At 42.5% G+C, this 26908-nt stretch overlaps 1 protein-coding gene across 2 annotated transcripts in view; it reads left to right on the plus strand.

Moving 5' to 3' along the window:
* The first annotated feature begins 6405 nt into the window (after positions 1-6405).
* Positions 6406-26908, plus strand: part of SLC9A7 (solute carrier family 9 member A7) — a 69470-nt gene continuing 48967 nt past the window's right edge. Inside the window, exon 1 of one of the 2 annotated variants that reach the window (XM_074535737.1) lies at positions 6406-7084. In XM_074535737.1, coding sequence (XP_074391838.1) covers positions 6817-7084 — 268 coding nt within the window. In that variant the 5' untranslated portion in view covers positions 6406-6816. The remainder of the gene's footprint in view (positions 7085-26908) is intronic. The other variant, XM_074535738.1, reaches the window with a different exon arrangement.

Consider the following 26908-nt stretch of genomic DNA (forward strand, 5'->3'; position numbering starts at 1 on the left):
ACCAGCCCAAATTTGATTATTCTTGGAAAGGAACAACCAGCTCTCAGTACTGGCATCACCTGGTCTTGTTTTGGACTAATCCTCATCTTTCAGCTAGGCAGCCACCTCTGCTTCCCTGACTCAGGGCTCTCCCAAATGATGTGAAACTCAAAATGAGCCAGTATTGGTCAATTGTAAATGAAGTTTTTAGTTTCCACAGTAATAGAAATTTACAATTTAAGTTTGGTTTTGAAACACCACTATCAGACTTTTGCCAGTATGGAAAGCTCTAGAGATGAATACTATTGCTAAAATAGATAATTACATTCACAAACTCATAAGTGATAATCTAATCTCATTTTATCATCTATTGATAATTTGATCAATGTCTATAAATATCTGAAGGAAAACTGTAAAGAAGCTGGAGCCAGGCTATGCTCAGTAGCAAGACCAGAAGGTAAAACAGGGAAGGTTTCCTCTGACCATCAGAGTATCTTTTACTCTGAAGGTGACTGACCACTGGCACAGGTTGCCCAGAGAGGTTGTAGAATCTCCATCCATGGAATTGTTTAGAGGCTGTATGGACATGGTCCTGGCCAACCAGCTCTAAGTGTCTCTACTTAAGCAGGGGGGTTAGGCAAAATGGACTACAGGGATCTCTTCCAACCTTGGCCATCCTATGCTTTCTGGACAGCTATCTGACAGCCTCTCCCTTAGTCATTTCTAATCTGTGCAGAAAATTGCTTTGATTATATGAATTGACTGTATTAGTACACTGTTAATAATTCAGCTCTTTCAGCAGAATTAGAGCCCATACCTCCTTACCTGTAGTTATTCCTCAAACCTCTGGGCTTCTTTCTAAACTGCAGAGCAGCTGTTGTCCAGCACAATGGGAGTAATTTATTCATGGGTGTTTTAGGATCTCATATTTCTAGGAAAAATTGTTTTCCTGTAGGAGAAACTACAAGTTTCCTGTTTGATCACTTCTTTCCAGAACAAAAGCAAAAATAAGCCATAACAAGACATAACTTCTCATGACAGACCTAACCTTTTCCGGTCTAATGTCTCACTATGCCTCTGGGCTGCCTAATTCAGATGAAGCCAGGATACTTAGCATAACTTTACTGACTAAGATTCATTTTCTAGCCTGTGCAATGCCTACAGGCATACATATTGAACATAGCCAATGTTGTTAACATATTGTTGTTATCATACTTCTGGAGTCCCATACCTTCAGGGTGGTTTTACTCACAAGCAGCTTTTCACAGCAGTGTTGTTCCTACTTCTTCATCAGGGCTCCTCCAAAGCTCTCCCTGACAGGCCAAGCCCAGCCCCTTTTATCCCAGTTATCTTCATTAGCCACAGCCACAGCCCAATTAAGGACATCACAGCTGCAGCTCATCAAGACCAACCGGGGCTTATCAGGGCAAGGCCTATATACAGATATTCAAATACAATACAGATATTTTAGTAGGACTCCTACTATAGCCAAGGTTTAATGAAGCATAATTTTGACTTTCTGTTTCTCTATCAAGAAGAGAACAGGGGGCTTTGGAGGTTTTTTTTTGGTGGTGTTTTTTTGTTTGGTTTTTTGTTTGGGTTTGTTTTAGGTTTTTTTTTTTGTCATAGGTTTTTGTATAATTGTGTAAATATGGAATAGAAATATTTTCAACAATTTGAATGCCCACACTGTACCCACCCAATCTCTCCTGCTGTATGCTTCTGAACTGCATTCAGGAAAACCTTTTGCAGACACTGTTTCTGGTAGTGATCAACTGACAGCTGTCACCAATAGAGCATCCATGTGCAAGTTTGCAGTTTCAAATGGTGTTCACATAGACCCTTCTTTTGTGCACAAGGTCATATCATAAATCACAAGCCTCAACTGAGGCTCACTTACTTTTTTCCAGAATGTTTGTTTCAGACTCTTCTGGCACAGGTTGAGTTGTGGCACTTGTTGAGCTGTGATATTCACTTGTTTTAATATTTATGGGGAGCATGGTGGGAAGTGATGAGTGATGAGAAGAATGATTGTTTAGCTTCTTCTTTGAGTGATTAAGACTTTGAAAGTCATAACCCTGATGTGCACCTGCAAAGGATAATGAACTGCCTTCTTCTGAGGAAAAAGAGACAACTTGCTTTGCCCATAGTAGAATGACACTTGCTGATATCACATACAGCTAGAATGGGAAATAAATCTGTTTGGGTACAAGGGAGATGACAGAGCACTCTTACATAGATAAATTTTCTAGTCATATCCCTCTCAGACACCCTGAAAATTTATCATGACTCAAAAGCTGTGAGTTGTGGCTGCACGATGAGTGACTACTGTGTCTTGCAAATAGCACAAAGCAGATTTTTCTCTAGCTAGACTTTGTCTACTGGAAAGGCTAATTATGATTTCTGCACTTGCATTGATGGAAAATGGCAGTTCTGACATTTTCTGACTAGTTCTGACACCTCTGCAGAACTAGTACAAGCAGAAAAATGTGTCACAATTGTTAGCACTTCCAACAAGCTGGAGATTTGAAAAGAAATGGTTTTCAGTAAAAACATGACACGTTCTTCAGAACTCAATTGCAGAACATTTAGTTGTCTTTAACCTCACATCTCAATAGGGATCCTGGGTTATGTGGATATGTTACACAGACATGGGAGAGTTGCCCACAAGATGATCCCACTGGTGTCAGAAGTCAGCTATAGGTTCAAAATAGGTTGGCATTTTAAAGCACAGTGATGGGAGGGTTTGGCTTAAAAGGGAAGAAAGGAAGAAAAAGGGGGAGAAAGGAGTGTGGCTGACATGGCAGCTGCTCTACAAGGCTGACCTGACAGCTAATCAAATTGCATTCTGGATTAATGTGCTAGAAAATGTGAGTGTGCAAAGGCAGTTGCATAAACATGCCAGGAATTAAGATAAGGATTTGTTTGATTTTCCATTTTTATAAGCCCAAGCAACAGCAAGACCTTTCTCTACCAGAATCAGTCCTACAACAGCATGTTAGATCAGTGAAAATTTCAAAATTGCTGCTTCCAGCAGCACAAAGGACCAGTCTCAACAGACTTGCATAATACAGAAAAGGTCTCAATAGAGCACCAGTTCTCCAGTGTGATTGACAAGGAGTGGATGATGTTGCCACCAACAGCTGGAAAAAGAGCAATTGAAAATAGGACCTTGCACTTGCCTTACGTGACATTATTCAGCTCTGGGAATAAGAATAAACCCAAAGTGTGTATCAGTTCATGTGACAACAATGACTTTCTTGACAAACAAAGCTATAAGAATGCTCAATGGACTCTTTGATGGTGCTTCTGGCAGAATGAACATTTTAATTAGACAAAACTGGTAGGCAAAGGGTAGGCTGAACCATATTGGTCTCTGTGGTGTTCTGGCCAGACTCCTGTGACTCAATCCCACCAGTCAATTACCAGCTAGGTATAAATGTAAATATTTATTAGCATTTAATACAAAAATCCTCCTGCATCCATCCAAGTACGGCTAAACTCTGTTGAATGGTTATATTTTGTCCTCTGACCTATTTCACTGCCATCTTATAGTTTAGTTTGAAGCTTTTTGTATCTCTGTTGTTATCCACTTGGCCTTCCATCTCCCAAAGCACACCTCATTGTTTCTGCCTCAAGATGGGCCTCTCAAACAGCAAGCAGATCAAAGACCTCTGCCTGACTCCAGATCAAAATTAACAAATGGATAGAAAGCAGGAATAGAATCAAATGAGAGTTTTGCTAAGCAGGCAGGCTGATTTCTGCAACATATGTGGTGGCTGTCAGGCAGAGGTCCCACCTGTAGAGTACATGAAGTTTTAGTGCAAAACAGACTGGGAAGGCAGGTGGAGACCTGCCAAAAACAGTCTGGAACAGAAAGTGTAACTGCAGGGCTATTACAGTGGTGGAGCTACCCCTTGAGGTGAGATGTCTGATGTTCCTAATGGACTGAAAAGGGCATGGAGACCTGGGAGTTACAGCACTGTGGGGAGCTGAGCTGTGTCAGCACAAGCCTCTGACAAGGATGCAGCCTGGTTTACAGAGGTGCATAAAGAAGCTCAACCTGATACCTTTTTTCCTTAGCTGACAGCATACACTCTAGATGATGCTGTTTGAATCAGTTTAAGTATTTATGCATCATGATACCAATCCATGAATGTAAAGAGACAGCAAGTTATGGCCTGTACAAATCAAATATGCTCTGCATATCAAGTTCCCTGGCAACAACTTATTAGATGGAATACTAAGTTGAAGGGAAGTCAATTACATCACTATTAAACTTTGATGCTCTGCACAGGCAGAAACAATCATGCTCCTATCACCATTTTGCATACAGGATTTAATTACACCCACACAGTCCAGAGAAAGAATAAGCTGTACTCACTGTTGCACACAACATTAGTGAACATTAATTTTTTAATTTTATAAAAATAATTGAAGAAAGATTCCTAGGACAAGGTGATACTTGTGCAAGGCTACAGGGGTAGGATAGCAGTGGAAGAGCCTGGTAAATGTGAATGTGGGAGTTCAAGGCTTGAACTGATGGTAGCACTGACACATCAAACTGATTAATGCTTTCCTCCATAAACAGAGTTCAGCTAAAAAAAAAAGGAAAATTGATTTGTCTACTATCCTTAAGTATTTAAAAAATGCCTGGATATTTCTCATTATTGCATGGAGAGCAAGAGGCATAGTATATAGTGAACTGCAGAAGGATAAAACACAGGCTGTTGGTTGAAGACTTGTCAGGAAGTAACTTAAGACCCTGGCTGCAGCTTAGCTGAGAGGTGGATAAAATTACAATATACATGGAAATTGTCTCCTTTAAAAAAGCCATCATGTAGTGACAGACTCTGCCCAGCACTGTGCAGCACATAAAAACCAAACCCACAGAGGAAAGCCTGTTATTGCTATCCAGTTTTTTTATTTTACAACGTTATTAGCATTACACATACTTAGCACTGTAGTGCATAACTCTAGTCTGCTAGGAGGCCTGTAGGTTGTTATATCCTAAAGATATATGTTACATTGTACATAGATTGTATATCCTAAAGATACACAGTAAAGATTCAGCGGTATAATGCTCTCAATTATATCAGAAATGTTAATTTTGAATATGAGATTTAACATTAGTCAGCCTTGAGGCAGTAATTTTTAATGGCTCACATAGGTTTAAGAGCTAGGTCTTCAAGGCAAATTACTTCTTTTCATCTCTAAGAGGTTTACAAATGATGGCGCTATCAAAGTAGGCTTTCAGCCCTGCACAATCAAATATTTAAATATAATTGCACCTAATTACACTGATTTTTTAAGGTTGTTAAGCAGAGTTTGCATAAATACTGACTTTAAAAGGACTACATATAAATAGAAGTGTAGATTTACATAGCTGTCGTCTAGAAATATTTATAAAAGAGAATTTCTAAAAAATGGCATATAACACAAAGACAATGCCAGATGCATTAGTAGGAGATTAAAATTTCTTGTGAGTATAGCATCCCAATAAATACCCTCAGAAACATGGTAACAATGTTAGGAAAGAGCACAACACTAAAGGAGATAAGCTCTGGCATGTAACTAATTTAAAATATGGCCAAAGTTATTGTGCTTCCTTTTTATGCAAAATAATGACTAAAAATACATGTTAGATGTTGGGATTGAAAATAGCTCTGGGAGAAAGGCCCCAGGAGCAGAACTGTCAGCACGGTTTACACCACCACTGGAAGCTGGGGAGATTCCTCTGGTAGAAAGAGGCAGAGAGCTCTCCTGCCAAGGCTGGTAAAACTAAAAGCCAAAACCAACCAACCAACAAAACCCCAAAAGAAAACACAAACATAGTTTTACAGCTGTTTTTATTTCTTTAAACCCTAGCAATTTCACTGCTCAATGTTTCATCTGTTTCATCTTTTCAAGGGATTATGACTCATTTAAGAAAAAGGGGAAAAAAGCTAAAGGAGAAGGTGCTGATTTTGGGTTGCTCGCAAAAAGTGACTTTTTTTTCCTTCCCCTTTTCTTTCCTTCATCTCCCCAATTCGAGATGATTTTAAAACAGTGAACATATGCTCTTTTTCTTTCCAGAAAAAAAAAAAAATCAAATTAAAATTGCTGACTAGCTCTCTATTCATTTCCTACAATTGTCCAGTTTCTTAGAAGCAAATGCCCATTGGGATGTACCTGGATGAAAACCTCCAAGTCAGCAATTTACGTTTAGTAAGTTTTCCTACATCGTATTAAAAAAAAAAAAAAAAAAAAAAAAGGAAAGAAAGGGAGCAAGAGAGCCCTTATTGCCTGCCAGATCTCACTGGGCCGTGCCCTCCCGGCCCAGTCTGAGCCGGGCCGTGGGCAGGGCGGGCTCTGGGTGATGCTTTCCAGCACGGCCCCGCTGTGAGAGCCGCTCGCAGCTTCGCTCTGCGTCGCTGGAGGGAGAGCGGCACCGGGACCGGCCCCGCCGCTCTGCCCGCGGCACCGGGGCGGCTCCTGGAGCTCCCGGAGCAGAGCCAGCCCCGCGGGGCCTGGGGGAAACCTCGCCCACCCCGACATCTCCGCGGGGCGGAGCGGGTGGGCACGGTGGGCCAGCGGGGCTGGTCTGGGCACGGTGGCAGTAGCGGCCCCGCGTCCTCCCGGCGGAGCCGGGTTCGCCGCCCGGCGGGGCTGCGCCTTTAAGGGCCGGGCAGGAGGCGGCGGGCGGGCTCCTGCGCGCCGGGGCCGCTCCCTCCCGCCCTCCTTCTGTCCCTGCCCCGCTCCCTCCCCCGCCGGCCGGCCGGGCGGGCGGTGGGCAGTGCCCGAGGGCCGCCGCCGCTGGAGGGGACGGAGCCCCGCGGCATCGCGGCTCCCGCAGCCATGGCCGGGCCCCTGCGCCGCTGGCTCCCGCCGCTCCCGCTGCTCCTGCTGGCGGCCGGGGGGCTGCGAGCGGCGGAGCGGAGCGGCGGCAGCAGCAGCGCCATGGAGGAGCTCGCCACCGAGAAGGAGGCGGAGGAGAGCCACCGGCAGGACAGCGTGAGCCTGCTCACCTTCATCCTGCTCCTCACCCTCACCATCCTCACCATCTGGCTCTTCAAGCACCGGCGCGTCCGCTTTCTCCACGAGACCGGCCTGGCCATGATCTACGGTGAGTCCCGCCGGGGCCTCAGCGCCGGTGTCAGCCCCGGCAGGTGCCGGGAGGGGCGGGGGGCAGCGGAGGGCCCGGTACCGGCCGCGCCCCTCCGTGCAGCACCGAGCGCGGCGGGAGGGGGGGCGGCAGAGCCCGGTAGGCCGAGCCCCGGGCAGGGCGAGCCCCTCGCCGCAGAGCCCGACCGTCTCCGCCGGTGCTCCTGGATCCCTTCCCCTCGCCAGCGCCTTTCCTGGGGTTGGGGACAGAAGGACACTGAGGGGGGACACGCGGACCGCCGCCTCCCGTGCGGTGTCCTGCGGGAAGGTGCGCCCCGGCGCCGCGGCCGTGCTGCCTGGGACAGCGCTCGAGTGACCCTCCCGCCGCAGAAAGGCAGCTCGCCCAGCAGCGTGGAGTGCCGAGCCGTGCAGGTCATGGCAGAGATGACTTTGGAAAGCGCCATCGCGCTGCTCTCGCCGCGCTGTGGCCGCTCCACGCGGGAAGGAGCGTGTGCAGCCGCCGGGTTTGCTGTCGGTGCGCTGCTGTCACCCGCGGTCCGCGTCTGCGGATCCCGACTGGCCGCAGTGACACTGACCAGACACCCTGACACTGGCTGCGGCTCATCCCGAGCCCTCCTGGTGGAACGGGGGCTCTACCGAGTTGAGTTCGCCCACTCCAGGCCCCTCTTCTGGGTGGATGTGAGTAAAGGGACGGTAAATCCCTCAGGAGAAGAAGCTGTGTGTCTCCCCTGCGTTTGTGGGGCTGATGGCCAGGAGGAGCTGGGCTCTGCAGGGTGGTGCTCATGGTGCTGGTCTGCTCTCCCTGGTGCTGCCAGTGCCTGGCACAGAACAGAGAGGCGAGCCTGAGCTGGGGACGCCTAGCCCTCGCTCCGCGGGGATCTCCTCGGCTGCGCTCGGTGCGCAGTTCGCCACGCAGAACACAGCGGGCTGCGGTGGAGAGCAGCCATCCACTTGAAAAATTATTTGTCTGCTGGTGATTGGCTACTGCCACAAGCGCCGGGGGCACTTCTTCGCCAGCGGAATCTGTTCCTGCTGAGCTGTGTGAGGCACCTGCCCGATGTTGGTCGGGATAAGCATATTGAGGGTAACCACACATGGCAAATTCAGCTCTCGAGGGGAGGGGGAAAGTGAAGCATTTCTTCCCCGATGAGTACTACTGCTCTTGAGAGCTATGTGATTGCTTGCAAAGCAGTGGAATTTTCCTCTGCTGGTGCTTCCCTTAAACCATCCCAATTTGCTCTTAGTCACTGATCTCTTTGCTGCACTGCTGTGTACATCACGTATGCTCATTGCTGAAAACTGACAAATTAACAACTGGGCACATAAGTAAGTTATGCACTGTCATGATAATGCTTAGCAGCTGAAAAGTGCCCAGGAGACAGTAGATTAACTGTGTGTATTGATCAGAAAAGAGACAGGGTAAGGTGGTATTGAAGATGTTTAGCTATTACCCTAGTGTTGTCACCTTTGGAAAGTTCATTTAATATGTTTGTATGATCCCTTTAGTGGCTTAGTTTATGCTGAAAATCTCGTGTATGTGGGTGTGCTAATGCATGCAGTACAAGTGTCAGGGCATCAAGGGCATTTGGATATGTGTTTTGATGAGCTGCGTGGGAAATGAGAAATTGTTCAGCTGGAGAGATTCTGCCTCTCATTAAACTCAAATTAGTTTGCTCTAACACGCAGTTCATGATCTGTGAAAGGGTTGTTAGGTTCCCAATTTGATGTGCAAATGATGAAATTTTGTCTTAGGAAAGGCGCTATCTTTTTCAGCCCTGCTGGCAGCGTCCATAAAAGAATAATTGGCTCAAACTGTTACATTTTCTAGGTGTGGCCTCACTTAAATCATTTTACCTTTGCAGATTGTTCCCCAATATACTTGCCTTCTAAATGAGTCCCCTTGTTATATCAAAATACATGCTGTTCTCCCTCCCAAACAAACTGACTCTTGCCTTTTCATGGCAAACATCCTAGGAAACATGTTTAGTATGTTCAGTTCCTACCTAATGTGGTTAACCTCCATGCTGGTCAAGTTCTGCTGAGACCTGGCTTCACTTTAACATTTCACAGACTTTCCATGTGTGCTCTAGCACACAGAACATTACAGCAAGTGCCATAGTAACTTTCTGTTATACTTCTGCTAACTGGGCTTAGGTCTCTTCTTCCTTCCTTGTTGTTTAAAATACAGCAGTTAAACTGATAGATGGGTTTCTATTTTGCTGATAACTTGCTATCTGAGAAATGCACTTTTAAAAAAGTTGTATATCTATTTAAAGTGCATACGTTTGATCACTCTGCCTTGAACACAAAATCAGAAGGTAATATGTCAAGGAAAGAGTTTGTAGTCTTAAAAGAATGTATATCTATTAGTGCTAAATAGAATTGAATTCTAGCGTTGAAACTGTAACAAGGGTGCTGCTCTGTGGAAGTTAAATAATAGCAAGTGTCAGCTGCTCCAGCAACAGTATTGCTAATATTGCTAAGGCAAGTTATTACAGAACAATTTAAAAAAATCTGACACAACCCAAGCAAACACCAATCCACAACAGAGAAATAAGGGAATTGAAACTTTGCTGACACATGTATTTCAGCTAGAGATAGTGATCGTGGTGCTTGCTGTTCTTAGTGTTGGTCTGAGCTGGAGCATAACATGTTGGAGTATTCCAGCATGTTTTTCCTGAAGATGTTCAGTGGCAGCTTTGTTTTCCAGGCTTCTTGGATCTTTACCAAGAAGCATCACCATGTAATAGAAGCAACAGGACATGGACCATGCTCCGGGACAGCTCAGGGTGGGCTTAAGGATGGGAGGTGATGGTGGGCCCTTGTTACTCTGCTCCTTAGGAGGCAGCCACCTGGATGAGTAGATGTCTCCCAGCAGAAGCAGGGGCATCGCTGCCACTAGGCAATTACTTTGTCCCTTTTCAGAAGGGCTAATTCAAGCAACTGGCCACCCATGAATCAGCATAGGTGACAGTCCTGTCAGGAACCTTCTTGTCTGTGGGCCACACGGGCTAGTGCTGCCAATGGAAGTAAAAGCAAGCTGGACTTGGGTACAGTGAAAGAAAAACAGTGTACAAAGAGGAACATAATGTTTCTGTTACCTTTTGTGGAACACAAATGAGAGAGAAGCTGTAAATCTTCAGGATAAAAACATTATATCTGTTCTGCAATACTCTGTATCAGACTAAGTTCTGTATCCACAGAGTAGATACAGAAAAGGTCTATTTTTAGCTCATTTGGCTGCAGTGCTCTCTGTTAGAATTCTAGTATCTATCTACACATGCTAGAGATGACCTAACTCATCTCCACTGCCAGCAAAATAATGTCAGTCTTGGTTTTTAATAAGCCACTTTGACATAAGCCTCCTAATACTAGATGTAGGATCATAACTGAGCAGCCAGTTTTGAGAACATTATCCTTTCTCTGGCAACCTGCTTGTTCTTCCTGAATATTATATTAAATCACTTTGTTACAGGCTTTTAAAATTAGTCTTGCTCAGCTTTTTGACTGCTCAGTATGTTTTAATTGTAACACAAATCTTTTCTCTAAGCTTGCTTTATGGTGTGTGGCTGGGTAGAAAAATTATTTCTTCTTTTGAGAGAAATTTAGAAGAAATGCTATACAGCTTTTATTAACCTGCATGTATTTCAGATCTGCTCTTCAGGTAGGGGTAGTTGGATAGCTTATAATTGCTGGTGTTTCTGAAATATCTTTGGAGTACAATCAACCTACAGTCCTCAGGGCAGTGATTTTGGGTTTTTTTTCTTTGTTTCTGTGGGTTGGGGTGTTGCTGTTTCTTGTGGGTTTGGGGGTTTTGTTCATTTGTTTCTATAAGGGTAGTGAATTTAATGAAGATAAATTAGTTCATTTTTATGTTTGTTCACTTCATCTTCATGAGAAGTTTTGTCAAATCAGCACCAGAATACCGTCTGATCATTACATAAGCCAAAGAAGAGAGAAATGGCAACTTGGATTTCTTTTTGCTTGGTGACACACCTGGCTGTTGAAGTTGGTACTGCTCTGCAGCACTGTGTAATTGCAGGAACCACACAAAGGCTGAAGGGGAAGGTGGTCCTCTGCACGTCCTGTAATTCTCATCTGACTTAGAAAGGCATCACAGACAGATGCCAGGTCTGTAATACTGCAGAGCCCACAGACCTGCCTGCCTCCTGCTCCTGTGTGAGTGCTCTGCTGTGTTGGCTGGAGTGTGCTGAGCTGAGGGGAGGTAACCTGATGTCTGCTGCACCAGCTTGTTGTCAGAGTGAGGTGGTTCCGTGCCAGGTTAATGGTGCACATGTCTGGGCCCTGTAGGAGCTGGAGGTTTTCCTTTGTCCACTTCAGAAATTTCGTTTGGAACCACTTCCAACTTTTCTTTGCTGCTTTGCAGTAGAAATATGTCTCTGAACAGGTCTGCCAATGATTCTTCCTGAAAGAACACAAGGACTGAACTGGTCTGTAGATGAGAGCATCTGCAGCATTTCTAGTAACTTCTAGTAACTTCTGCTCTTGGTGTAGATGAGAAAACAGAAAAGGAGATGGTGAGGGAGTCTATAAAAGCTATCAAATCCAACAGGATGCCCAGAATCACTTCTTAGGTGCTGGTGGTGTCCCCACCTCAGTGCGTCTTTATTTAGTTTTTGAGGGTCTATGTTTTTGGCAAGAGGTTGATGGGAGAGAGACCTGGGTTCTCACCTGTCTCCTTTTTGTTTGGTAAAGTAGGTCTTTGTTTTAAAGATGGTGAGAGAAAGGTGAAAGGGAAAGTTTCTTTGGCTGTGTTAACAGAAATCTGTGTGGCAACTAGTGTGTAATCTTATCTGTGAATTTCACAATACTGCATTCTAAATTTTATGTAATGAACTGTAATTGGTCATTCAAACAGAATGAACAATTCAGATATTGTTCTTTTAGACATTTAATTTTAAAATGTTGTGCTGAGTGAAGAGTTTATAGATGTGTATTCCTTTGCAGTGCATCTTTAATAAACCTTCTCAATTCCTGTGCTATAGAAAGATTGGAATACCTGAATACTGAAATTGCCTTCACCCAAAGTAATTATCCATACATCAGGAAGTGCTTCTGGGTCACCTGTGCAGGGCACCATTGAGGAGTATCTGTGCAACCTGTGAAACACTTTTATAAATTACTGTGTGTCCTGGGCTCACTAACAGAGTGACTAGAGAGAACTCTAGACCTCTGCTCTGTGTGCTCCCAGCACAAGTGAAAGCAGATGTAAGCCTTGCCTCTGACTTAGCCAAACCCTCCCTTCTCAAGGCTTTGGCCTGAACTCCAAGCCAGGATGGTTTTCTGCAGTGCATGGAGATAGCTCTGGAAGCAGTGATGGCAAGGCTCGATTCCCTGTGACAGAAAATTGTCATGGTTCAGCTAGCTATGATCCTCTTATATCCTCAGTCCCTTTGTGGGTGCATAGCAGCACTTTCCCCACTCCTTCCTTCTGAAAGTTGGGCTCCCCTTACCTATTGGCTCTGCAGAGTAGTTGAAAACATGTTAGAGAGCTGGGTGAAACCTTTTCCTGCTTCTGCTAGGGAGCTGTTCCCATCCAACCATTATCTCCATTAGATAGAGGTGGCAGCTTCACCATCAACCAATTTAGAAACCAGATATCTGAAGCAGGAACCTCAGCTCCACCATTATCAAAGAAAAAAAAAAGGTTAGAGGGCACAGTTTACATTCTAGAACTATCTATCTTGGCCTGTTAGGGGCCAGAAGTAAAAATATTTGATAGTTCCTGTCTAGGTCTTTAACAGGTGTTGTGTACCATGGATGTTCTCTCCTTGCCTACGTGCTCAATGCTCTGAGTCCAGCACTGGGCTGTGAACTGTCCCTGTGTGTTTGACACAGCCCCAGTATTTAACTCAAGTCTGTTGTTTCCATGCTGACAGCCAGAAATACCAGCTTGTAGACTCTTTTTTTTCCCCCCCCAACACAGAGCACTTATTTGTGACTCAGGATTAACACTTTATCCCCGTTAAATACTGAATATAGCCTTTCTTGCCCTGCTTTACACAAAGTGGTGTCTACATTGAAAGAATGTGATACATGCAATTTTTTTAGAGGTGTGTTTATGTTGAAGGGTTTTTTACTAGTGTTGTAAAGAATGCAGTCATTCTCAGCAGTTCAGATCTTTTTGTGTACTAGACATAGACAATTTAGCTAAAATGCACTGCTTTTTTCTCCCCTATTAAAAAGCACTTCAGCCTGCAATTAACCAAGTGTGAAAGGAGAAAAGCAAAATTGCGGGAAACATTTGTTTTGGGGTTTTTTTCCCATGTCCTGAAATCAGACAAATCGCTTTTCTTCAGAAGTACTTAAAGAGCTTATGGTGGAAGAAACTGTTGGAGTTTTTTCTTTTACTGGGGAGAAAGAGTTGAAAGCTCCCTCTAAATTGAAGTTGAGGAGATGAGCTCTGCTCTCAGCCAGAGGAGGTGTGTGGTTTCTTGTGCTTCCTTTAGGCTTTGGTATTCTGTGTTGGTTTTCAAAGGAATACCAAAGGAAGCTGACATGGCTGGAAGCTCTTCATTTCTCTTGGTGCAGATGTGTGTGAGTGGTGCATGGAGAAAGCCCACGTGGCAGAGCTCTGGTGGGTCAGCTCTGCTGCCAGGGCTGTCTGTGGGCTTGGCTACACCGCTGTCCCCAAAGGCTCAGCAATGGGATGGAGCTGCTGCCACGGAGGGTCCTGGCCCCAATGCCACCCTGGTGGGACTTGTGGGTGTGCTGTAGCCTGGGCTACTTCTCCACAGCTGCCACCTTCTCTGTTCGTAGCTTTTTTCAAAATGTCTCTTCCTTGTTGAAACAGGTCTGTAGTAGATGGTTTTAAAGGCAGCTGAAACCACCAGAATACTCGTTGCATATTTTAAGTGTATTTGAGTGTGTTACTGATTCCTCTTCTGTTACCCTGTAAGCTCCTTGGAGAGGGGAGTTTGAACAGCAGACCTGTGGGTCTTGGTGTGCTGGGTTTGTGGAAATGTTTAAATAAAGTCTGCTTATTCAGAATGCCATGCCTTTCCATAGCTGTTTCCACTTCTCACTTAGACTTAAAAAAATTAAGCTAGGATTGAGGAGATTATTTTTTTTTTTTTAAGGTAAGTTTGACATGTTCACCTGCTATCTTATTGTAAAACTGGGGGACTATTCCTAATAATAAAAGGGATGGAAACAAAGGAGCATGCTACAAAAGGATTCTGAAATGCAATTAACTTGTCTGTGCATAAGATGACAGGTTTAATGTGCTGGCTGTTTATGGAAGTGTGGTGTGTGCACCTGCACTTCTTGCCATCAGTAGCTAGGTGAAGAGAAGGCTGCTCATGTGGCTTGGTGTCACCTGTGTGTGAGAGCATTCCCTGTGTCAGCTCTGCAGCAGGGCACGCCACATCCATGAGCAGTGCCAGCACACTGGGAATGGAGTTATTGCTTCTGAGGCTCAGAGGCTGTTCCATCAATTCCAGAGCTGGATTGAATATGAAAACTGCTGTTAACCTTTGCCATTGCTTTCAATATGAGATACTAATAGAAAGATGTTGTAGCTGATGATAGTTTAAAAATAGCAAGTGACCCACATGGATATGACTGGCTTATGGTTTTTACTCAGAATTCATTAAAATGGATGCTATTGCTTCCACACTAATTCTAAGAAATTATTTCCCCCACACATGCACTTCTTAGCACCTGACATCATCCTTCAGTAGTGAAAGGGAACCCACATTTTAAGTGCCGTGTACCTCTCTGCTGTTGTTTTACTGCTGCACAATCCTTCCTATTTCTCATTACTTTGTGACAGTCTTCATTGTACTTACTGATTGTGTAATGACCTTTCTCCTGAAAAGATTTTCCTCATCCATGAGAAAACTTGACTGTTCTTCTTAAAATGACTGTTCTTCTTAAAGTGCCTTCTTGGTTACTGAATACCAATTTATTTTAATTGGCTTTTAGCCTTGCTGTGTAATTGATGCTTTAGAAGTTAGGCTCCCTAGAAGAGTGCAAAGTGGCAAACACAGAGTGCTCCCTGGCTAGCTGGAGGAAAGGGTATTCACAGGGGAATTGAAGCAGTGACTGCAGTTGGCATCACTGGCTACACTGCAGTTTTGCACTCTGGAAAATACAGGAAAAATATGGAAGAAGAAAACTGGTGTAAAGGTTTATTTCTGTTGGGGAAGTGCCATCTCATTCTTACTCCTGGGTTATCTTTGATATTTTAGTTGCTTTTTATGTAATGTTATATATTAAGAAAAGAGGAGACTGACAGTAAGTGACCTTCCACAGACATGCCTGGCAGGTTTGGCTGTTGCATCCTTTCCTGGCTCACAAAATTCAAGTGGGCACTTCTGCTTGTTTGGGTTGTCTTGAAGATTTTTACTTTGAGAGGCATCTTTATGCTCTGCACAGCATAAAGGGTGTGGCTTTGTCATACCTATCTGCAGTACTAGTGTCTTACAGGGAATGTATTCCCACCAGACATGGGTTACAGTGAATTATTCTTGGAAGAAGACGAGTATTTTGAAGATGTGTGAAACAACTTTAATGCTGGAATAGACTTTTACATAAGCAACTGAGTGTCAGGACACTGTTTCAGGCTAACCTTTATTGCCTGTGATCTCTGCACAGCAGTATGTCTGACTTGGCAAAAATTTGCTTATGAAGTTGATTTTTATATCTAGAGACTCCTAACCTTCTTTCAACTATGTTCACTCAAGGTAAAGTAATGTGTGTACACACACAAACACAAACACACACGCAATCTCTTTCTGATTATCTTTTATAGAGATACATAGATGTAAAATTAATCTTTTCCTCAGCTCTACGTGACTTGAGAGTTAGTGAGTGATTTCCTAATGATGATCTGCTTGTTAAGCTGCAGTAACAAAATACAATTGCAGCACACTCTGATTATACATGTGCCTGCATGAAAGAGAGAAATGTCAACATAGATATCTTGGTGATACTTAGTACTTGATTATGTTCCCCATTTCCTCAGGGAGCCATAAAAAGGGTTTATTGCTTTTGCTGGCAAATGCTTGAGTCTACTTGTTTCAACATTTTCATTTTTTGATCCTAATGGTTTTGGGATCTCTTCCAAAGTGTAAAAGATGGGACAGTTACTTTTTTTTTTGTTCTCTGTGCTTCAAACACAAATATCTAACCTCATTGTATCAGGTTCTTATGAGGTTAGATAGTGTTTTGTCAATCCTAATCACATAGAGGGGAACTTTTGCATTATCTTTTCTTCATACACATGATATAGCCCTTCTTTTAAAGACTGAAAAGCTGGGGCAGGAGGTGTAGGCATGATCTACTCTGCATTTATGATCACTTTATCCTTAGCCTGTGAAAGCTAAAGCCCCCATCAGGGTCTCCATCTTCTAGGTATTGCATAAACTTATAGTTATGTTCTTAAAACAAAAACCAGACCACTCTAGAGATTGTCTTTACCTCTGGTACCAGGCCACAAGTGGTGTTTCTGCATTAGGTGCTTCCTCTACCACAGCTCTAAGAGAAGGTTGAAACTCCCCCAATTTTTGGGGCATGATGTTTTTACAATTTTTTGGCCTACTTTTGCTCTTCTTCCTTCATTTGCATGATGATGACACATCAGCCTTGCTCTGCAATGGTTCCTGTGGGTATTACAATTGTCATGTGTTTTAGCTCTCAGAGATTGTATTATGCTGACTGCCTGTTTTTTGTGGGACTCTCCGAACACTCTTCCCTTGTTACTTCATTTCTCTCCATGGTGCATCCAATAGTTTATTTTAAAGCTGAACAGCCTGGTTCCTTTCCATACATCAGACCTACATTTTTTTTCCCCATTCTAAACTAAAAACCTTTGCTCACTTCTCTGCCTCATGGGAATGTGAGGATTGGCTTAATATTAGAATGGCTGAAATGGCTTGTCATTTTTATCTTCCTCCTGCTACCACAGTCTTCATCACTGAGACTGGTTCCCCTGACCACTAATGAAAACTATCTGTGCCTTGTCTTCACCTGTAAGCTGCTTAAGCTGCGGAAGATATTTCAAGTAACATGTGAGTAAGGCATGAATTGCTGTCTCTCTACATATCTACAGTCCAGGCTTTCACTTCAACATTGGCTCTTTTGACATTGTGGTTTTCAAGGCACAGGAGAATTTTGTTCAGATTAAACTTTTTTTGTGTGTTATAAGAAATTTTTTTCCCTGACCCTCTCTTGCTTTGTTTCTGCGTTCTCAGTTGTCCGCAGTAAAGTGAAAGATAAAGATGTCAGTATCTCTAGGACAATTTAATCATAAAAAGAATCAAACTAATGTTTTTTAACTTGCTAATAGACTGTGTCAAGACCTAGTTTTTAGCCCTTATACTTTAAAAAAGGCCTAAAGTTTGACTCATAAGCAACGCATGGATTTCACAGCTATGAGAAGAAAACTTGGACCACTGAGACTATTTACCACCAGGGTTATGTTACAGAATTTTCCTTGAACAGTAAGCAAGGAAATTTGAGCTAATTTGTAACATTTATAATAAGTAGCATGTTTATAACAAGTTTGTAAAAAAAGCAATCTTTCAGTAAGTTAAACCTTCCAAGATCCCCAGAAGACTTAAATGCAGGAAAGGGCAATGCATAAGAACAATATTTGGAGCTTTTGTAATTATGTTAACATGCCAGAATCCCAGTGATGCAACACATGCATGGCATTTTTGATCTTTGAACAGATCACATTTGACCCATGTGTGTGCACCCACACACAACATGCACGCCTCAGAGCTGAATTGCTCACTTTCCAGAATAGCCTGTTCTTGTGTAATACTTTGTCTGAGCACAGAGACAGACTTTTGATGCCTCACTTGATTGGAAACACTACTTATTTGCATTTGATTTATTATAGAAAATATACCATTTTACATGTGGATATGGTATTTTTTTAATAACACCAGAAAAACATTTCAACTGAAACTTAGATTCATCATTCTGTGGTCCTGATACATAAACTGAGTGTATGTTGTGTGGAGAATATAAAAAGTCTGTGAATCATACACTGAGATAAATATATGCCTGTGGAAAGCTGATACACCTGAAGTTAATAGTTAGGTACTCTCCTAAATTTAACTGCTCTTACTGTAGGTGGTTTTCCTGTTACATTCTATTTGCCTTACTGGTTGAGAGGATTGGGACAGCAGCTTGTTGACAAATGCAGATTTATGGGAAGTTCCTGTTAAAACAGGGGCTTTCTGAGGCTTGGAGGCAGTGAACTGGTGCAAGCAGGAAGGTGTTCTAAAGTTCTTTAAAAGGTTTGGGAAGACATTACTGATTTCTGTTAGCAGCTGTTTGCCAGAGATCCTTTCCATACTGCTGGGCTTCAAGGCTAATGAAAATAAATTTGAAAACATGTTTAAAATGTCTGATATGTCTGGAACAAAGCTGGTTTTCATACTGTAGCTTGAACTGACCAAGTTTCTCGACCCAGGAGTTACTACTACTGGGATGTCCCATTTGCAGGACATGTTCTGTAAGGCAAATGGTCCTATTGGCCAGGAAAGTTTATCTATGGCCTAGGATTTGATGGGCTTGAGAATCAAGCAGCCTTGTTGTAAGCTTCAGTGAGCAGGGGGTCAGCCAGAACTGAAATCACCTAACCTGGCCAGAAGGAGTTGCAGAACAGATTCCTGCAGCAAAAGGTACCCCAAGGAGAAGTGCTTGTGTGAATTGTGTCTGCAGTAAGGTGAAGGCAGAGGACTCAGACTTATTGCAATTGAGATGCTGACTATGGGAAGACAGAAATATCGGGGGTGATATGAATTTCTTTTAGGGGTAGCAAATCAATGGCTGAAAAACTAGCTTTCTGCAAAGAAGAAAAATATTCTGATTTACTAGTCCAGCTTTCCTTGCTGTATTCCTGTGCTATTTGTTTGACCTTTCTATTTAGTCTGTGGGTCACAGTCCAGTAACCTCAAATCTTTGAGATAATAAATAGGAAATCCTGAAAAATAACACTTTCTTTTAGGAACTTAACAAAGGAGGGGAGTCCTGGCTGCGACTGGGGTTAGGCTGTTGAGGTAAATACTGACAAAGGCTTTCAGAAGTTAATGTCAGTTGCACCATCTCTGAACCACCACAAGTAAATTGCTCAGCCCTTAAAAATATTTTTAGTCACCTGTTTATGCTGCTGCTTTTTTTCTTTGTATTCCTCCTTGCTTAGTACACCTACAGGAACAGTATGATAGCAGGGAGTAGGGGAATAGTTGGGCTAATGCTACTTATCAGCCTGAAGCTGGAACCCAGGTTTTATCACTGATCACTGCCTGTTTATATGGGATGGAGAAAAAAATAGTGTGTGTATTTACAGCTCCGTGAGAAGTATCCAAGCACTGTAAAACCTTTAATTTTAATTTTTGTCTCTTAAAGATGGACAATAATACTAGGTCTGAAGTGCAACGGGAAGGTTTGCTCAAGACAGCTTGGGAAACTCACTGCTGAATCAGATCATGAGCTGTGATTCTGTCCTTGCTCAGAGATTTCCGTCAGTGCTGCCTTTACAGTTCCAGGAAAAGCGGAACCTCTGCTCTGAAGCAGTTGATGCTGTGCATGCTCTTTGCTCTTGCAATGATCACACAGAGCCCCAGCTAAGCATGATCTGACTCTGCATATCTACCTGTGCCTGCCACACATCCATTTTCCTTTGTTATAGCCATGCAAAGCAGGCAGGCTGCCACCTCTCTCACAGGACAAGTGTGTGTGAGAGACTGGGGGGTGCTGGAGTGCCCATGGATCTTAACCCAGCCCAGAGGAGTGCAGTGGCTTCTTGTGGCCCTTTCTTTCTAGTCAACTATTATAAAAAAAGGTGACTAATTTTTTTTTCAAGGGTATCTGAGTATTGGTAAAACAACCAATGGGGGGGTTTCCTGCCTTGTGGTATTTTGGTGTTTGTCACAAGTGTCTTCATATTGGCCATTGTGTGCATTGCTCATGTTGCAAGATCCTCTCAGTCCTTTATTTCCATTTGATTTGGTGGAATTTTTAGTTACTGTTGTGTCACAGACATATTTTACAAAAAATACTTTTGCCAGGATTTTTCCTCCTGAGAAGCTGGGAGGCCTCAGAAACGAAATGTAAACAATAATTATCTGCTGCTGTGGAATGCAACAGGTGCATCTTTCATTGGTCTCATGTGGTTGTTTTTAATTAATGGCCAGTCACAGTCCAGCTGTCTGGGACTCTCTGGTCAGTCACAAGATTTTATTATTTCATTCCTTTCCTTTCCTTGCTAACCTTCTGATGTAATTCTTTCTTTTATTCTTTTAGTATAATATATAATTTTCTTTTAATATAATATATATAATAAAATAATAAATCAGGCTTCTGAAACACTGAGTCAAGATTCTCATCTCTTCCTTCATCCTGGGACCACTGTGAACACCACCACACTGTTGTGGCAGAAGGATTGGGGCACACCTTGTTAACTTTGAGCTGAATTTAATGGTAAGTTTTCCACTTAGACTGCTGGAAAATATGGTCTCTTACTCAGAGAGTAATTGAAACTAAATCCAGTCCTCAAAGCAAGTACTTTAGTAGTGACCAGTCCTTATGCAGGATAATGAATATGTGAATTTTATATCTGTAGTGATATTGTCTGCCAATTTTTTTAAATCGTTATGTTTGTGGCCTACAGCTTGGCAGCCTGACACTCTGAGTGTTTTCCCAATGATCTGGCAGTTCAGTCTGTCAGCATTTAGCATGAGAAATTGGGTGCACCTTTTGTCAGTGCTTTGCTTTTGTAACAAATATGACAGTTTCTCCTGCACCCATGTGGATCTCATAGCCTGAAACATTTTGGTAACAGTGATAATGCTGTGCTCATCCCCAAAGTCCTGTTGTTCCTTTTGAAATATTACAGCTATTTATTGCAGAAGAATATGGTAGGCTGAAGAGTCTTACTTGCTTTCTCAGGATAATTAGCTCTAATCCCAAAACTGGTGCTCTATGCCTGAGTCTAACAGCCAGGTAAAACTTCACTGAAGGAGCAGTTATTCAATTTGATTTCCCATTTATTGTTATCTAACCTGCTCATATTTCATAATAATTCCTCTTTCATAAACTGATACAGCTTGTGAAAATAAAAAAAAAAAATCTTTGTACTGGGTTACATTTGCAATTGTGTAATTTATTTTTAGAATTTGGGAGAGATTTTTTCTTTTTAATTTCTGTTGGGCTCTAGCAAAAGCGCTGTGAAGCTGGTTTGCCTGCTGCTGAGGAAAGGCTCACTGAAGCAGTAATTCTCTAGAGGTCCTTGGAATGAATAGGCATTGCAGCAATAATTTTTGTTCTCTCAATAATTATTTAACTGCTGCAACTTCAGAACACATCAGGACCTGACATGGACATACTTTTGTAAGGAAGCAGCAGAAAGCTTTACAATACCTTTTACAATTGCAACAATGTTTCAGCCTATTTGTAACCTCTTTTTATTTTTGTCAGTCTTTCTTTCTGTGAGTTACTGATCCTTAAATAAAAAGGAATGGGCAAAGGTAGCCCTTCTGCATATTTGAGAGGGAAGGTATTGTGAAAAAACTTATTTATACAGAAGCACATGTGATTTCTGAAATAGAACATTTAAATGATGCAGTGCTTCATAAACCATTTTTACTCAATTCCCACCACTTTCCTGTTTTGTTTGTAGTGTGTATGTTTTCTATCTGACCTTTGTACAGATCAGCAAATCTTCAGTGCATGCTCTGAAAGCTTGGATTTTCTTTGGATTGATTTTCATTATGGCCCTATTGCCATTCTTTACAATCTGAAGAAAGCCTGCATTCATAACGATTACTGCATCTGCAAAGGATGAAGAATAAGTAGGAATGATGAACTCCAGCAGTCATGAATGGGCAGATTGTCCTGGGCATTTATTCAGTTGTCAGTATACTGTGGAGTATTTGGGCTGAAAAAAATGTTAGCATTGGGTAACATACTCTTTTTATTAAAAGCACGGTAGAGTACTCAGAGATGGTGTCTAGTCCAAGACACACTAGTACAGCACATGCTGTCTTTCTTCCTAAGTGTGATTGATTTGTTTATTTCTCACTGAAAGCTTGTAATTTTGGTTTTTAATTCTCCTTTCCATTGCTAGCTGTGCTTATCTTATCAGACAAGTCTTATCAAAAGGTGCTTACAATTCTGAGTGGGATGCTGCACTGTGTTGTGCCAGGAGCACTGAACAGGGAACACTCTGCTGTGCTGGCTGAAGATCAGAGCTGATTCTGGAGGCTGAAATGTTCCCTCTGTTTCTCAAATATAAATAGTACTGTGACCAAGAGTGGGTGCCTTCATATTCCAATTTGCCCTTGATGGGGTAGGTGTTGGTAAATGCAGGTTTTTTCCCCCATGATGTTTGGATAAAGCACTTTAGCAGTTCTATCCTCAGTGATAACAATTTCTCCTGCAAAAGATGTTTATCAGGAGTAAATGACCACTGGGCAGCTGCTGTACCTTCAGGTGGCATACAGCACTTCCCAGTGCTCCATTGGTGCAGCAGTTTAGGAATGTCTCATGTTAACAACCTGGTTCAACTACAACCAACACTTCAAATAGATAAAACATGGGAAGCTAGTACAATGTAATTTAAAATAGAGAATTGCATTGAAATTGTTTTGTAAGTGTTTTGGAGGGTATGTGTGAGTAGGGTGTCTGGTACAGACATGTCTTGACTGCCTGGGGCTTCTGATTCCATTGGCAGTAGCTGGTTTAGCAACTGCACAAACCAAATATATGAAATAAAAATACAGCATGTCATTGAGAGTCGTTTGTGGCAAACAATATTAATATTCTGGTCTGAAGAGGGTTTTCTTGCCTTTGAGATTTCACTATGGAATCTCTTCTGTTTGAATCAACAAGCAAGTATAGCCAGACTTTGATAGAGCTACTGAAGTGATGAATGTTAGTGGTGCCTTTTGAAGACAATTTTCTCTGAACAGTGTTTTGCTACTGGTAATTTGTGACTGACAACTCTTGCATGAAGGCCTTTGAACAGCAAATGAAGAGCTTGGAAATAGCAGCTATTTCAGAGAGATGGAGAGAGGACAGGCAGCAAGTAATGGGGAGAGGTTTTTCCCTTGATGAAGACACAGAGCTATAGAAGACACTTAGGTGCATATTTTGAACACGATTTTCTTTAGCTTTTAAATGAAATTATTTTGTGTGTACTTTCCATCTTTAGGATCTTTGCTAGTGCTAGGCTTGAGCACACAGTGGTGTGCTTTTTTGCACTTCTGTGCTGATGTACGTGTGTTCCCTGGTTTGACAGGTAATGGTGTGACTGCATTTCCTGACATCAGGACACCTGTGATTATTGCTCAGAGATGTTGTTAATTGAATATTTGCATTTCTGTAGACATCAGTTGCCCAGCTGTTATCTGTCAGGCTGGATTTGTATTACTATAGCCATCTCACTGATAAAATTTTTTTCATGTTCCTACTTGAAGATTTTGACAGGTCACACTGAAGGACTGTACAGTATGTTTGTGTGAACCAGCTTCCATGCTACTTCTGGTGCAGAAAATTGAATAACAATGTCCAATATTATTACACCCCATGTTCATGTGGACTCCTAGGATATTTCACTAGGGGTCTGGGTCCTGCAAAAATGATGTCTGTCATATTCATAGTGTACCAGATCAACCTGTGCACTGCTTCTGCCCATTCTAAGGAAATGCACCATTGTGTTTGTTCCACTGTGCTTTGGCTGCATTAGTCCAACTAGTTCTTTATCTTATACTGAAGGATATTGTGTTTCCAGCAGCAGTGAGGAGCAGCTCCTAGATACTGTTTGAGATAGTGTATCCAAAATAGCAAATCACGTCCAGCAGTCGACTTGAAAGCCTACTTCACTCATGGTGTCCCTGTTAGCTTCTAGCAGAGAACTTCCATGTGGTATATCAGGCTATTATCATGGAACATGTTTCTGTAAAGTTTTCTTCCTTCCTTCTATTCTATTCAGACAGAACAAGAGGACACAGTCTCAAGCTGTGCTAAGGGAGATACAGGCTGGAATTAAGGAGGAAGTTTTTCACAGAAAGAGGGGTCAAATACTGAAATCATCTGCCCAGGGAGGTGGTGGAGTCACCATCCCTCGATGTGTTTAAAAAAAGACTGGATGTGGCACTTGGTGCCATGATCTAGTTGAGGTGTTAGAACATGGGTTGGACTCGTTGATCTTAAAGGTCTCTTCCAACCTAGAAATTCTGTGATTCTGTGAATGTGATGTCTGCTCCCGAGGTTTCCACTATCATCAAACCCTGACATGCATTTGCAGAGCAGTGCTATGGCTTCATCTTGCAGGTGAGGAGCTGTGGCAAGGAACAAAACCTAAAGCATTCACTGCAGCTTGCAGCTGCTCCTTTCTGATGCCTGCAATTGGGAATTTCTTTTCTTGTGCTCCCACATATGGTTTTGTGTATCAGTGAAACTTGGAAAGCCCACTGCTCTTCTCAACCAAACCCATAAATACTTATTTGTGCAAGAATGCCAGGTCATGCCCCTGGTAAAAAGGGTCTGTGGTTGTTGGCATCACCTGGTAGCTCTTAGAGGCCTAAGCTTGGAATCTACCTCAGCAGACAGCATGGCTTTGCTGTAAGGCTTTGTCACTCTTGGAAGAGACCCACCTTGCTGATATCCTGAAAAAATGTCAACAAACTGGACATGATCCCAGTGCTCAGCAGCCTCCTGTGAGGTGCGGCAAGGCTAATCTTAGAGTAAATCCAAGGTATGTGTTGGAATGAAGCTGGGTTTTGTGTTTGAGCTGTCTAACCCAGCACACCGTTCTCATGTTCTGCCTGCTGATTTCTGGGAGCGGAGAGCAATTTTCTAAAGCAAACTGAAATTAAGTTTATTGTGCTGCTTGTGCAGAGTGGAACATTTAAGTTTGCTTTAGAAAATTGTGTTCTGCACAGAAACATGGTGTTGGAGTCAAGATGACGCAATGACACCAGTGACAGAGGGAAAAGAAAAGCCGGGGAGGCAGTTCCTTGCAGTTTTGGTTACAGCTTCTTTGCACTTTGCTTCTTGGGAAGTGCTTTTGTCTTTGCTTTGTTGTCAGTCTGCCATCACCCAGCCTTTTCCTTGCTCTCTGAGCTGTCACAGTGCCCTCCCTGCCCCAGCATCTGTGGGTCTTCTGCTGTCCTGGGAATCAGGGCTGTAGTTCTGATCCAAGTGTGGAAGCCTAGCTAAAAGTACAGCTAAATATAACTGTTTCTAATATTTCATAACTAATGGCACAATTGTTATGGAATCCTCTTTGGAAATATTCATACCTTTATTTGTATTTTTTTTCTTCCTAGTGCAGTAAGTGATTCTTTTAACAGCTAAAATAGCTGTTCTTACTATTGCCACTTTTTTGTTTGTTTTTTTATTTAAGAAGTCTTGACTTTTTTTTTTAAATCCCCCTTAAAAATCTTTTATGGAGGTCTCAAGTTAATCTTTCACAGTAAATTTATTTTAAAGCACAGACATCAATGAGGATAGGGTTTAAGTCTAGCAAAATATGATTATACAAATTTTATTTGATAGAACTTGCCTTGCTTTTATGAGATATTTCCTCAGAAACTGGAACTGTGAAATGTTCTGACAGAAATATTTTCTACTCCTTGTCTGGAAAATACATCAAATTATTTTTATGTAATTATGCCTTTTGCAAAAACTCCAGCAATATTGGTTGTGGTTACCACAGTGACTGCTCAGCCTGTCAGTATTGGATTGCAAAGTCTTGAGTCTTGTTGACATCTCTGCAATTTGTCTGGCCTTAATATTTAATAAGCTTCATACTCTGTAACCTCAGAGTGAGAGCAGTTCTTTTAAAAACCACCTTTTACTTTTGTCAGAGTTCTTACCAGACTCTTTAAAGTTAGAGGTGTGCTTCCATGTGTGATGGGTAGGGCAGCCATCAATTTTATGCCTCCATGCTCCTGTTGTATGAAACTTTTAAGGAGTTTGCAGAATGAATACTTTGTATAGCACATCAGGACCTTGGGTTTGCCCCTGGTCAGTGGGGACTGTGGCAAGGCTCAAGCTGCTTTTTTAGGACTATAAATAAGTATTAGGAGTGTCCAGGTGGTGCTGCAGCCTGCATGTTCTGGTTGTCCACTTGTTGCTGGATGGTTCACTGGGACCTGGATTTCCCAAAGGGAACAGAGGAGATGAACGGGAGGGGCAACCCATATCTGCCAGTGGAATGGTAACAGTGAAAGCAGCAGATGTGCTAGAAGGTCTGCTGATGTGCTAGGGAAAAGCAGCTGAGCCTGCTCCATAAAAACAAAATTTTGTGTTTGTCTCCAGTAAAAAGCCATGGAAGATCTTAGAGAAATATAGTCTGAATAAACTTTTGCTCCAAACTTCTGATTGGAACTCTGGTTTTGTCTTTGTATACACAGGAGTCAATTTTAAGGATTGCTAATCTTAAAATCCTGCGAGTTCCCACCAGTTGGACTTGTCATAGTGGAAAGTGTGCATCCCCTTGCATTGTGTACTCCAAATTTGCTGCCTGGAGTTGGAGGCTGTCTTTGAAACCACTGCCTCCCCCAGTTTTTGGACAGTCTAAGTGAAGAATCCGACTTCCTCCATTCTGCAAACCCTTAACCAGTAGAAAGTAATGCATAAATGTAATAGTATTTGTCAATAAATGGGTGTATTTCACCAAGGCAATCCATGCTACAGGTGACCACATTTTGAATTACTTTTGTATAAGAAGCTGTGTATCTGAAATTGAAAAGCTCTATTATGTGATTTGGGAGTTTTCTAAAACTCTTCCAAAACATTTCAGTCTTTAAATCCAGGAAGTGGCTTTTTTTAGGACTCA

The sequence above is a fragment of the Zonotrichia albicollis genome, chromosome 2, assembly GCF_047830755.1.
Source record: "Zonotrichia albicollis isolate bZonAlb1 chromosome 2, bZonAlb1.hap1, whole genome shotgun sequence".
Classification (NCBI taxonomy): domain Eukaryota; kingdom Metazoa; phylum Chordata; class Aves; order Passeriformes; family Passerellidae; genus Zonotrichia; species Zonotrichia albicollis.